The sequence below is a fragment of the Corylus avellana genome, chromosome ca8 (genome assembly GCF_901000735.1).
Source record: "Corylus avellana chromosome ca8, CavTom2PMs-1.0".
Classification (NCBI taxonomy): Eukaryota; Viridiplantae; Streptophyta; class Magnoliopsida; order Fagales; family Betulaceae; genus Corylus; species Corylus avellana.
The window spans coordinates 13,138,911-13,153,491 of record NC_081548.1 but is presented as its reverse complement, the minus strand read 5'-3'; the positions used below and the strand labels follow the sequence as shown (position 1 = coordinate 13,153,491).

The following is a 14,581-nucleotide window of genomic DNA, read 5'->3' as shown; positions in this document are numbered from 1 at the left end:
CGATTCTCAGCTGTTGGATCTGATAAATGTTTAAACAAAAATTCTTAATGAACGGTTGGATTTAATCCAAAAATTTTGATTTTGTCCTAGCCTGCTGCGTGTCCTACTTTTAAGTTTTAAATTTTTTGATCCAATACGGCCGTGACTACTACAATCCCGTGCAACCCTTTAATAAAATCCGTAGATTATATAGAATATTTTAGTTATATTATTTCAATGGTTCGATTAGATGATTATAGGGAGCTTACTATGTCTCGCGGAACACCAAATCACTCACGTTGGGCGTGGTTTACAGCTATCCTCCATTTCATTGATCCAACGGTTGTAGTTTAATCTCAAAACATTGGACGGCTGAGATATGAGTCAGAATTGATGGCCCATTTCCCGTGCATAAGTGAAGCACGAGAACTGGATAATTTATCCACTGCGTGCGTGAGTTGGTGAATCTGGTGCCATATATGCAAAATATTCCATCTTGACCGTTTAATCTAAGATTGATTTTTCGATTTATTTTAGACGGTTGGATTAGTGAGCTCATCAAACAAATCGGAACACCAGATAACTACCACCCATAGGCTTGCGTTACAGCTAGCTTCCATTTTCTCAATCCAACGGTTGACATTTAATCTCCAAAAAATAGACTGCTAGAAATAAATGTTGCATAATCGAGGCGCGTCAGTCTCATTTCTTGTGCGTTGCGTGCGAAAAGAGAGGACCGGAAGTAATTCTCTGCGGCGTGACTTAAGTGAATCCGGTTTCATTTATGAACGTAATTTTTTTTTTACCGTTGATTATGATCTTAAAATTTTCATTTAATTTATGACCGTTCGATTAATAAGCTCATGGTTTCAGGCGGAACGCCAGATAAACATCTCTGCGGGGTGGTATATAGCTATCGTCGACTTTGCAGATCGAACAGCTACGAAATAATGGAAATTAATCGGACGGATAGGATTAATCTAAGTGAAAGTTCAGATTTTTTCAAAATTCAAAAAAATTGAATTATCCCGTGTGCACAATTATATGAGAGCTCGCCTCTCCGTTTTTCCATAAATGATCTAAACCGTTGATCTTTAATAAAATTTCAATCAATTCAACCACAACCGATTATTTAAGTTAACAAGTTGTTAGTTTTAGTACCCTAAAAAAACTTTAAACGTCTGTTTGGTTTTTTTCTTTTTTTCTTTTTTTCTCAAAAACATGTGTTGTGTTCGGTTGTTTTAGTTTATAGGAATTATAGCATTATTGGCATTTATTTTGCAATACCATTAGACATTAGTTAACAAATTTAAACAATACTTAAAAGTTAAAAACTTAAATACTACTTAATACATTTTATTTTTTTAAGTAGTACCATATAATTTAATTTTTTAAATAGCTTATTAATTGGACATTGGACTGTTTGGACATTAAACCTATAAATTATTATTATTATTATTAAATCTATAAATAGCTTATTAAATCTTAATTAATTAATTGTACACACATTAAACCTATGAATATGATTATTATTATTATTATTATTATTATTATTATTATTAACTAATTAATTGGACATTGGACATTGAACATTAAACCTATAAATAATAACATAGTCTATACTCTATACAATGTTAGTTATTTACTTAAACTACACCCTTAAATTTTAATTAATTAATTGTACACACATTGAACCTATGAATGTGATTATTATTATTATTATTATTATTATTATTATTATTAACTAATTAATTGGACATTGGACATTGAACATTAACCTATAAATAATAACATAGTCTATACTCTATACAATGTTAGTTATACACTTAAACTACACCATTAAATCTTAATTAATTAATTGTACACACATTGAATCTATGAATATGATTATTATTATTATTATTATTATTATTAACTACTTAATTGGACATTGGACATTGAACATTAAACCTATAAATAATAACATAGTCTATACTCTATACAATGTTAGTTATTAATAAGCGCCGAATGTTGCACATTCAAGCCCCTTAATTTGCATATGTTAATTCCTTAGCATTGTTATTTGTTTGATTTTGTTTTGTTTTTATGTTTTCAGGTTATAAATAAAGATGCAATTAATTCCATTGATTTTGGGCTTAAAAACACACTTTGAGATGATTAAGCGTAGCCAATCATAACAGAGGACTTATATGTTGTGGTTAAGTTTAATCAAATAAAGGAAGGGATTAATTCAGAATTTCTCAAATTGGAGTCAAAATCGGATTGGATTCAAATTTGGATTCTGCATACGTCTCGGTATTTTAGCCATAACTTTCAGCTCAGATATCTGATTGAGGTGATTCAAGCGGCTTTGGAAAGCTAATTCAAATTTCTACAAATCATTGTGAAATAACATTTTCCTAATTCGAAGCGTCGCAATGCCAAAATCGCCCCATAAGATAGGAACGCAATTTTGGGCGAATCCTATTCCGATTTGGACTTAGGTTTTCTTTATCCTAATTGGACTTGGACTTAAATCTCCGAAATTTCTAGGATTACTAGGGCTTCTAGGACTCTCCTAAGCCCTATAAATAGGCCTCTAAGCATTGAGAAAAAAGACACACCGCTTCCTAGAGCTAGAAATCCGAAAATTGTTTTTGGAGCTTAGAAGATCCTGAGCGGCTAAACTCCTTCGTGGGGTGTTGATGTAACACTATTCAAGCACAATGGTTTGATTGTATTTAATTTCTAGATTTTCAATTTATGCATGTTGATTGTATAACTATGAGGATTGCTACAATTGATTTCTGTTCTTCATATTAAATGCAATTGTTCTTAAATTCCAAAATCAATATTTGTGAAATTCTTCTCTTGTCTTAGACAGTATTTTACTTTTATTGATCTCAAACCATTCTTGTTTTCTGTGATTATGAGGATGATGGTTATACAATAGGTTTAATTGACATATGATCAATAGGATTTGATAGGCCATCCCTAGGGAAGACGGATTGTACTACACCCTAGTTTAGTGTAATTTAGGTAGACAGTCCGTGCCAACCGAAGATGGGTTATACTTATTCATTGATTGTATGTATCCTGTTAAAGAATTTGATAATTTATACCTAGGGAAGACGGGTCATACCGCATCTTAGTGGTTAGGTGGACGATCCATGCCAACCAAAGATAGATTATGCTTATTCTTTAATAAGGTAGTTTCTTGTTTATTTATAAGTTGCATGGAATGAATTTCTAGGATTAATTATGATTAACTATTGTTGTGCGGATAGAGGTGAAGTCAATACCCTACACTCTCTCTTATTTTAAATCTCTTTTATTTTCATGCACTTTAGTTTTAAAGAAAATCAACACGAATCTCTTTTTAATTAAGTTAATTTTAATCTTTTGAATTTGATAACAAAACCCCTACAGTCCTTGAGGTTCGACACCCTCTCTATAGCCGTATCCTACAAAGATTCGTCCTATTGCGAGTGGTTATTTTTATAATTGATATTTTTGGTCACAAAAATACCACATCAATTTTTGCGCCGTTGCTGGGGACTGCTTAACGGTTTGATTATCTAAATTTAGAGATTAATTTTAGCTTAATGATTTATTTTTCTGTTTTAAGTTACTAATTTTAATTTTGTTTTGTGTTTTGGTTTTTATTTTATTTTTAAATTTGCAAACAGGTCTGTAAGCTGCCTTCTCTGTGACTGCGATCGAGCGCACAGACGCATTCCAGCAGGAACCAAGTCAGCAACGCTCGAGCCCTCTTCTCCTGCGCTTGCACCCATCTGCGGCAGTACGCTCGAGCGCACCTTGCCGTGCGATCGAGCGCACTTGCGGCAACTTGCATCCAAAACCCTAAGTGCATCTAAGGCCATTTGTGAGTTTTTATTTTATTTTTCTGTTGTTATTTTATGTTAATTCTATTTGTTTAGTTCATGTGGGGAGGCATTCCAACACCTCATGGACCATGTTCATATTGCTATAGTCCTTATCATCATGTTAGAGATTGTCCTACATCAGGACAATTTTCTAATTATTCTTATGAGCTTTTGAACAGACCGTTCTCTAGACCGGGGAATGACCTTTGTTCTGATCCCTATAGCCCGGCATGGAGCAACCAGTCTAATCTCTTGTGGCAAGCTCAAGCTCCTGGGAATTATGCTCCACAACGTCATGAACTGTACCATCAGGCATATCCGCAATTCAATGATCAATCCTATTCTCCTCAATATCAAGCAACTCCACAACAGATATACCAGGCCGCACCACTTCCCTTAGATTCTAATTTTGAGGCTCGAATACTAAAAATGATAAGTGAGCTAACGGGTGAGATAAAGCAGACGGTGACATCTCAACAAGAATGTTATACTCCTCAATTTTTCGCCGAGATAGACGCCAAGATGGAAGCTCATGTTGAACAAATCATCAACCACCTCAATAGGATGGAAGAAGAAGAGCTTCAAAGTCACCCGGTGGCCATTCCTGATGCAAACTACATGGAGGAAGAGAGTACTTCTTGTCATGAGCAAGCTATCCCCACACTGAGGAGTGGAGAGGTGGTCGAAAACCACGTGGAAGAAAGGAAGGAGGAGCCAAAGGAGGAGCAAATTGAGGTCCCACAGGATCTACATCGGGAAAAAAGCAAGGAAGCAAGCACTAAGGCTTCTTCACCATCACCTCCTATTCCCGAGATGCCATATGAGCCTCGAGTCCCTGTTCCAGGTAATCTGAAATCTTTATTTTTTGGGACAGATGACACTATCCCGGTCATTATTTCTTATGACTTACCAAGAGGCCAGGTGGGTAGTCTGTTAGGGCAGTTAGACAAGGAAAAAGAGACCATCGAGGTAGAAAAACTCCCCAAGTATTCTCCCCATTTTATTCCAATGCACGATTCCTTTTCAGATGAGAAATTGTTTGAAAATACTCAGAAGGATCTACCTCGATATGCTGACATTTGGAATTACCCATTTGTGGGTAAAATTTATTCTCTTTGGTCCAAGAGAAGAAAAGATTGGTGCTTCAAATTTAAACTTAAGGGTCCGAGAATATTGTGCAAATCAAGGATGTGGATTTCGTTGACTTGGCAGATTCCATATATTTTGACTAGATGAGTCAGTTTCATAGGATCAAGTGCAGGCTCTGTGTACTTGAACCTCACTTCACCAGGGTACATGATCTCCATCTAGGTTTATTTTATCCATTGTTGCTTCATTATTTGATTATATTTTTACAACAATGTGTGCACTTGATAGGTATTTGGTTAGAGTATCACTTTATTTTTAGGACGTGTTTTTGCATTCAAGTTTGGGGGTATGATATGCCCCTATCTGCTCATTCAGGTATTCCTATACTCTTGATTTTATTCTTTATGTCTATCCATACATTGGGGACAATGTATGATTCAAGTTTGGGGGTATGGAAAATAAAACACGGTCCATTTCTGTTGTTATGTCATTCTTAAGCATATGGTTGAGCTTTGATTTTGGTTTAAATTTCATTGGTAAGCTTAAAGTTGTGAACACATGATCATATGACTTAGGATTTTGAGTCTTATTACTTACTTTTGGCAACAATAGATGCTTCTTGTTTCAATTTAAATCTATCTTGAGCACACTAGCACATGTTTGTGAGGTATGAATTTTGAGACCAGTTATGTTTGTTTTCAATGTCTTGAATTTTGTTGGGTGACATATTGGATGAATAACTTTGGCATGCTATACATGTATAAAAAAAATTAAAAAAAAAAAATCAAGTTTGAATTTTTCGCTGAGTAACCGGACCTCTTGCCTCATTAAGCAGTGAATGTTCGCGTCAAAAAGTGAAATTTTTTGATTGATTAATAAAATGGCTAGCTTAGTTTCGTAGCCTTTTTGACTCGAGTTAGTAAGTCCTTAGGGGTGTCTTCACACCTAATGCCCTAAAGCAATTTGGTTTGGGAGACATTGACTTAACACTCAATACATGGGTCAACTAGAAAGCTTAAGGGAGCTAAGCATTGCAAAGCCTGCAAAAAAAAAAAAGTATGCCTTGGTTGTTTCATTTGATATGAAGTCAAATGAATTCTGAGATGGTGATTCATTCATATTGGAATTATTTTGAAGCCTCATGACTATGTGTTAGTTCACTTTGCACTAATTGAAATTTGTGTATCTCAATCTGCCATTTGTAAGTGATTTAACTTGTAAATTCTTTGGAATTTTGAAGATGGAGTTTATAATTTTAAGCTTGCTAATGAATGAGAACCATTATTTTTGTGATGCTTTATCCTTTTGAATGACATAATGATGACAATGTTTGTGGGTATCATTCCTGGAAAACCCTCACGAGACTTCACTCGTCCTCTGGGGAATGCCTAGGGGTTTAAAAGGCTTGTTGCATATGCTAAATGCAATCGTACATCCCACGAAAGATGGACTTATCTTTTTGTTTTTCAGTTTATTTTCTGTTTTGTATTGCTAAGGGACTAGCAATATGTAAGTTTGGGGGTGTGATAAGCGCCGAATGTTGCACATTCAAACCCCTTAATTTGCATATGTTAATTCCTTAGCGTTGTTATTTGTTTGATTTTGTTTTGTTTTTATGTTTTCAGGTTATAAATAAAGATGCAATTAATTCCACTGATTTTGGGCTTAAAAACACACTTTGAGATGATTAAGCGTAGCCAATCATAACAGAGGACTTATATGTTGTGGTTAAGTTTAATCAAATAAAGGAAGGGATTAATTCGGAATTTCTCAAATTGTAGTCAAAATCAGATTGGATTCAAATTTGGATTCTGCATACGTCTCGGTATTTTAGCCATAACTTTCAGCTCAAATATCCGATTGAGGTGATTCAAGCGGTGTTGGAAAGATAATTCAAATTTCTACAAATCATTGTGAAATAACATTTTCCTAATTCAAAGTTTCGCAATGCCAAAATCGCCCCGTAAGATAGGAACGCAATTCTGGGCGAATCCTATTCCGATTTGGACTTAGGTTTTCTTTATCCTAATTGGACTTGGACTTAAATCTCCGAAATTTCTAGGATTACTAGGGCTTCTAGGACTCTCCTAAGCCCTATAAATAGGCCTCTAAGCATCGAGAAAAAAGACACACCGCTTCCTAGAGCTAGAAATCCGAAAATTGTCTTTGGAACTTAGAAGATCATGAGCGGCTAAACCCCTTCATGGGGTGTTGATGTAACTCTATCCAAGCACAATGGTTTGATTGTATTTAATTTCTAGATTTTCAATTTATGCATGTTGATTGTATAACTGTGAGGATTGCTACAATAGATTTATGTTCTTCATATTAAATGCAATTGTTCTTAATTTCCAAAATCAATATTTGTGAAATTCTTCTCTTGTCTTAGAAAGTATTTTACTTTTGTTGATATCAAATCATTCTTGTTTTCTGTGATTATGAGGATGATGGTTATACAATGGTTTTAATTGACATATAATCAATAGGATTTGATAGGCCATGCCTAGGGAAGACGGATTGTACTACACCCTAGTTTAGTGTAATTTAGGTAGACAGTCCGTGCCAACTGAAGATAGGTTATACTTATTCATTAATTGTATGTATCCTGTTAAAGAATTTGATAATTTATACCTAGGGAAGACGGGTCGTACCGCATCTTAGTGGTTAGGTGGACGATCCGTACCAACTGAAGATAGATTATGCTTATTCTTTAATAAGGTAGTTTCTTGTTTATTTATAACTTGCATGGAATGAATTTCTAGGATTAATTATGATTAACCATTGTTATGCGGATAGAAGTGAAGTCAATACCCTACACTCTCTCTTATTTTAAATTTCTTTTACTTTCATGCACTTTAGTTTTAAAGAAAATCAAAACAAATCTCTTTTCAATTAAGTTAATTTTAATCTTTTGAATTTGATAACAAAACCCCTACAGTCCTTGAGGTTCGACATCCTCTCTATAGCCGTATCCTACAAAGATTCGTCCTATTGCGAGTGGTTATTTTTATAATTGATATTTTTTGTCACAAAAATACCATATCAGTTATACACTTATACTATACCCTTAGATCTTAATTAATTAATTGTACACACATTGAACCTATGAATATGATTATTACTATTATTATTATTTTTAACTAATTAATTGGACATTGGACATTAAACCTATAAATAATAACATAATTTATACTCTATATAATGTTAGTTATACACTTATACTATACCCTTAGATCTTGATTAGTTAATGGTACACACATTGAACCTATGATTATTATTATTATTATTATTATTTTTTGAATTGGACAATGGACATTAAACCTATAAATAATAATATATTCCATATAATGTAGTTATACAACGTATACTATAGCCTTAGATCTTAATTAGTTAATTGTATACATACTGCAGCTATGATTATTATTGATTAATAACATGGTCAATAATTTTTTTTAGTTACATTGTCGTGTGGGTTGGGTCGGGTCAGATGATAACATGGGTCGAGGTCACGAGCCTTAAACGAGTCAGGCGAGCCGGACGATTATTGAGTTAAACGAGTCAAGCTCACGGTCCCTAAAACGAGCTCGGTCGAACCTGTCGATCTCGAATTAAACGTGTCGAACTCATGAGCCCCCGTCGAGCTTAATCGAGCGAGTCGGGTATGTGTCACTAGCTAATCGAGCGAATTTCAACAGTAACGAACAAGTTTGTACAGTGTCGAGCTCGAGTTCGGGTCAAGCTTAGTCAAGCGGGAAACGAGCGAGCTGTTGAGTGTGTCAGCTCATTTACGCCCCTATCTCTAGCCAAGTTTGTCCAAGCAAAGCTGAACCTATTGACGTGCTGCTCGGCTCATTTAACCCTAACCACTACTATGTCTTTGACCATCACAACCACTGCAGGCCTCTTTATCAACCATCAACCGTCATCATTCATGACCAATCACAACTACCACAAATCTCTGGCGGGTGGGCAACCACCATGACAAACAACCATCACCTCTCTCTTTCCACACGCACATCTTTTTTAGGTTTTCTGTGTCAGTAAAACTGCATAAAATCTATAAAAGTTTTTCAAACAGCATGAATCACCATAAAAAGTTGGGCCTATTGAAATAGGTTCCACTGTGACGCCAACAAATACATATATCTATCTATCTACATATATATATATGTGTGTAGATAAAATAACTCTTTTCTCCTCTTGCTGGACAGATGTTTTAGCAGATATTATGAACATTTCCAAGGCCAGCACTTACTCTCTTCTCCATCCAGGTAATTATATCCTTTGCAATCTCTTCTCGTTCAGGCTCAAAGAGAAGGTCATGCAAGAAGCCATCATAGAGCTTTATGTTTTTGAGCTTGGAAGCTGCCTCCTTGTACAGATCCTGGGAGGCTAGAGGATCTGTGACTTTATCAGCAGTTCCATGGAGGACAAAGAATGGCACCCTCACTGACCTAAAGTTCCTCATTAAATAAGAAGAAATGCGCAGTATCTCGTGGCCTGTTCTCACCCTTATGGGTCCTGTGTATACTAGAGGATCAGAATACTTTGCCAACAGTGCTGCAGGATCCCTAGAAACCGGAATGCCCCGTTTGTTCGCTCCTTTAAACTGGAACCTTGGAGCAATCAGAGAAACAATAGGAGCCATAGCCTACATACAAAACATGAGATGGAAATTTCCACATGTAAATAACCAACCAGCAAAGGGTCAATGGAAAACTTAACTTGTATTCAATTAAGAACACGTTCGAGTTGGTCGTTTTCTGCCATGCAAGCGGAAAAACTTACCCCAACAATTGGATGTCGGAAAAACTTACCCCAACAATTGGATGTGCTGGCTTCACACGCAGAGCTGGTGACGTCAAGACAATTCCCTCCAGCATCGCTTCGATGCAAGGGTATGAAGCCACCTACTCAAAGGTGCAAATTATCAAATTAGAACTATGAACAATCAAAGTTGCTCAATATATTAACTTATTAAGTCTCTGTTTACACCTTGAGAAATGCTAAAGGCCCAACTTTTTTGCCCAACAAAAGTCCAACTTTTACCTTTTTAAAAAAAAAAAAATAAAATTAAAAAAAAAAATGGAAAAAATGTCTGAAGTAACTCTATCTATTTTTGGCCTTTCTTTTATTTAGTATTTTTTTAAAAATGAAAAATGGTATTTTTCTTCATAATAATGACATTTTCAAAAATACTATTTTTCATTTTTTTAAAAATACCAAATAAAAGAAAGACAAAAAATAGATAGGGTTGCTTCAGACATTTTTTTCATTTTTTATTATTTTTTTTAAAAAAATAAAAAATAAATAAGGCAAAAGTTGGACTTTTGTTGGGTAAAAAAGTTGGGTCCCTATCATCCCTCTTACACCTTTACCTTCAAAACCACAGAACCTCCAGTAGAATGACCAAAGAGGAAGCACGGTATTCCAGGGTTCTCTGATTTAATTTTTTCTAGGAAAGCCCCCTGTTAAAAGAGAAACAATAGAAGCCTATATCATCATTATGCTAGAATGTTATACCCTCAAAACCACTAACCTACAGTTAAAATACCAGATGATCTTTCAAGAGAAAGACAGACAGGCATGTAATGCTTCAAATTTCGATTTGTCACTGGCTCCCAAGCAGGGAACATGGCAGTGAAAGGTGGGATTAACATTCATTGAATTGAAGGGGATCTATGGACAGGACAATAACAGAAAGTAAATGGTTGACATAGTTGGAAAAATACACTAGCATGCGTTAACAGAAAGAATGGCCCCAGATAGAGTGGAAAATCAAGCTAGGACTCGTACAAGTGAAACCAAATACTTGCAACGAAGATTTTGTAGCATTGAAATTAGAGTCAATGCAATTCAATGCACAATCTGCAAGATTTGAAAGAATTAGGACCGCACTTACCGTGTCTGCAACAACATGGTCAAGTGAAGGAACATATCCATGCAATCCATCGCTCCCTCCATGACCTATGCAGAAAGAGATGTAAACATTGCCAATTAACAGTTTCTACTTAATCACCCTAAATGGAAAATGATGTATTAAATGTCAATAATAAGAACAAGAAAATTGACTATCAGCTTAAAAACGGGTTGTCCACATTGTCTATGAAAACTTTTTTGTTCTTCACTTTTTTGGTAGGTCTATACTAACATGATCACAGAGAAACAAAAAAGGGTTGGTCCTCCAAATTAATCATAGATTTCAAATTATTCTTGAGATCTTTTGAAGTATCCTGTCCATAATCTGGAATATTTTCCTTTCAAATGCTATAAGAATCAGAGGAGTCATATGAAGGATATGCAAAACAATTGGAACAGCTTCAAATTTATTATTCTCTGAGTAACAAACTACTGATATGATGCTTCTCTTTTACTCTTGATATAGCAGCATGCGCAGCATTACCATTTTAGAATCATAAAGTACAAGAAGTAAATAGCTAAAAGTTTTCCCAGATGTAGCTACCTATCCAGTCCATCCCATAGACTCCAAACTTGCACGACGTTAGTTGCCTTGCAAAATGAGCATATCTTCCACTGAAAATGAACACCAAATTAAAGTGAAATCATAAAATCTATGAGTTAACAACGTATTTTATACCATGGTGCTCAGGACAATCCGAAAGGAAACATAACACAAAAGAAGTTGAGAAAACCAAAGTTACCTGTGCTCATTAAGCCCGTGTATGATAATCAAAATGCCCCTGAAATTACAAACCACTGGTGCTCAGGATAGAAGTACAGAGAGATCAGCGGAATTTAAGGCAACAGCAAGGAATGTAATAATTGTACATGCTAAGTGGAAGAGAAAACCAGAGCCCTTTAATCCTTTCGTCTAGTGTGACTCCTGGTGTGCCAGAATTTTATTAGAAGGCATAACAATATACATTACACTTGAATATATTATAGTAACCTGAAAATCTAGCAGATTAGCTCCAAGGACAATTATCTCTAAACATGATTATTAATAGAGCATAGTATAAATACCAGAAAAAAAAAAAAAAAAAAAAAAAAAAAAACACCATAAGCAGACCGACATAAACTATGGAAATCAAGCAAAACAACACTAAAACAGTCCATAGTGGAGCTGACTGTATTTGAAAAAAGGATGCGGCTTACATGCTGTAAATAGAAGTACTGGACATCTTCTGTTAAAGAACTTAACGGTGTAGATGATTGTATTGGTGGTGGTTTGGTTCGTGGAGTTGTTGAAGAGCCTTTGAGTTGTCTTTGCCTGAACTTTTGAAGGAGGATTGAGTCCCCCTTACAGACCCAACTCTTCAAAGACAACTCACCACAAGTTGGGTCTCAATCATATCTGTCTTATCTTACCTCTTTTTGCCTGTTTGGTTTTACCTCCATAAGAAATCGATGATCACGATTAGTTCCTCATTTTATATTTATCAGCATTTGTGTCAATTTTACATTAATTTGTGGAGGAAAGTAGATGTTCCTTAGAGAACAAATGATGAAAGAATCATGGAGGATGGTGAAGGAGTTACTGTTGCAAATATTCTCATAAGGCTTCTCTCAAAGGTTGACTAGACAAAAAATGTCTGCCGATTCTTCAGAAAGAAATTCTCGTATATCATCCACTTTGGCGTCACCCAATTCACAAAATCAGTGTGAAAGTCGTGTCCAAGAAATTGAAAGTTATTTCCAGCAATTCTTGTCTTCATATTTGGATGGAGATGACCGTGCCCAAGAGAATGATGGTTTCCAGACTAGCCTAGAGTTGCTGGAAAACACTAATGCTAATATGGAAAACACCGATCACCAATACCGGGATTAAGTTCTGATGCTGAGAGGGACAGTGAGAGTGGTTTGCAGAATGAGAGTGGATCCACCAAGGTGGTGACCAGCTTTGAAGAGTTGGGTATGTAAGCAGTTTTGCCTCTAACCTTTAGTTAAGCTTTTACCATGTCGTTTGAATTACAAGATGCAAGAGTTAATCTGAACCGTTAATTTCTTTAACAAATATGTCCGTCACTTTTGTTGACAGCATGTAAGCCGAATACTTGAAAAAATTACGGTTACTCGATAAAGAAATGCTACTCAGCATTCTCAAGTGCTCATCTCTTACCATTCTCTTTATTCTTTTGTTTTTTGTTTTTGTATTTTAGACATTCCCTGCCAATTAGCAAACAAATCAAAACCTCATGCAGAATCAAAACGCAAAAATGTGACTACATGATTCAAGGACACCTCATTTTTCCCTTTTCCCTATAAAACAAAGCAAGAAAGAAGCTAACAATTAATTGGCTCTCAATACATTTTCTAGTTCTCTATGGAACCAAAGAAACCCAGAAATCAAACCCTCATTCTGCACAATTGTGATTCGAACACCTTAAAAATAACGTATTTTTCATTCTTTTAATTGAACTAGAGCTAAACTTAAACACCCAGAAGTGTAATCTTCAAGTAATTTTTCATTTCTTCGTCATTATCTCCGCATCCAAACAGACCATAATAAACAAACAAAGCGAGATTCAATTTAGCCAGAAACCTTACTTCCATTCAGCGGAGACCGGAACCCACGACCGGCAGAAGAGGGCGTTTCCACGCGCCCCGAAGAACAGGAACTTTGACCATCGGCATCGGCAGTCCCCGTCGGCGGTCTCGAAGCCCATGTCGAGGCCCTCTGCCAAGGCCCTCCTTCTCACGGTGTCCTCCTCCTCCCTTCTCCGCTTCGACCACTTGGACGTAGGTGGAGGCGCGGCCATGGAAGGCGGGTGCCTGCGGCGGCGCCGCGGAAGGAGGAAGAGAGCGAGGGACAGGAGCAGCGTGTAGACGAATATGAGGGACGTCTTCAGCGCCTTGAGGACCGGGATTATTCGGTTGCTCGCCCCCGAGGTCAGCTGCTCCATCTCCGCCGTCGACATGGATGGCTGAGATGGGATTCCCAATTTACGACACCGACAGAGACAACCTTTTTCTGGCGTTCAATGACCGGCGTGATCTGCAATTCCGGACACACAGAAATGAAGGGGAAGGGACATATTATATATATATATATATTTATACAAAGTCCACTTCAACTGTCTCGGAAGACTAGAACCGTCTGCACGTGGGCCCTACAACAGAAACGGTCCTGATTCCGTGTCGTCTACTCATGGTCCCACTCTCCATGGGAGAACACCGTCACTGAGCGGGCAACCACATGTACAATGCATCAAAAGTGAATATTTTTCTCTGTTTTTTCAAATGCTAGCTCCGTGTTAACTGTTCATTCTATTTTCCTATCCAATTAAAAATGTCATTTTTTATTTATTTATTTATTGATGGCATTTTAATCTAAGACTTTGAAAACCTTACTCCATCTCTTTGTTGTCATTGTCTTGACAATTACAATCTACATTTTTCTTCGACCTTAATTTTCTAGACAGAATTAAATGGTTTAAATTTATTGAATTAAAATAAGTTGTTAATCTACTGGTTCTCACCCAATGACTTTCGAGCACGATCGGTAATTTAATGCGGACTAATTATTGAGGAGGTGCCGTCATAGTCACGCAATAGGTTAGTTTAATGACTTGCTTAAACTAAATCATAACCTTTATGGAACACCCACGACATGAAAGTACATATTATTTAACCAAAGAGGATAAAATTATCCTCTAATATTAGAGGATAAAATTATATAAAATGAT

The 14,581-nt window shown here is 36.1% G+C and overlaps 1 protein-coding gene across 1 annotated transcript; it reads right to left on the bottom strand.

Moving 5' to 3' along the window:
- Positions 1 to 8,979: 8,979 nt before the first annotated feature.
- Positions 8,980 to 13,941, bottom strand: LOC132189555 (uncharacterized). Its single transcript, XM_059604296.1, has 7 exons — positions 13,443 to 13,941; positions 11,597 to 11,635; positions 11,398 to 11,468; positions 10,837 to 10,901; positions 10,313 to 10,402; positions 9,752 to 9,844; positions 8,980 to 9,585 (listed from the first exon to the last, which is right to left on the bottom strand). The coding sequence occupies exons 1-7, from the start codon at positions 13,811 to 13,813 to the stop codon at positions 9,151 to 9,153; spliced, it is 1,164 nt and encodes a 387-aa protein (XP_059460279.1). The 5' UTR covers positions 13,814 to 13,941; the 3' UTR covers positions 8,980 to 9,150.
- Positions 13,942 to 14,581: the final 640 nt, after the last annotated feature.

Bases quoted from the DNA above. Each gene is read 5' to 3' on its own strand.
- LOC132189555 (XM_059604296.1), bottom strand. From the start codon at position 13,813: ATGTCGACGGCGGAGATGGAGCAGCTGACCTCGGGGGCGAGCAACCGA. The intron at 11,469-11,596 runs GTAACTTTGGTT...GTTCATTTTCAG, and splicing joins CACGGGCTTAATGAGCACAG to TGGAAGATATGCTCATTTTG. The intron at 10,403-10,836 runs GTAAGTGCGGTC...CTCTTTTAACAG, and splicing joins ACCATGTTGTTGCAGACACG to GGGGCTTTCCTAGAAAAAAT.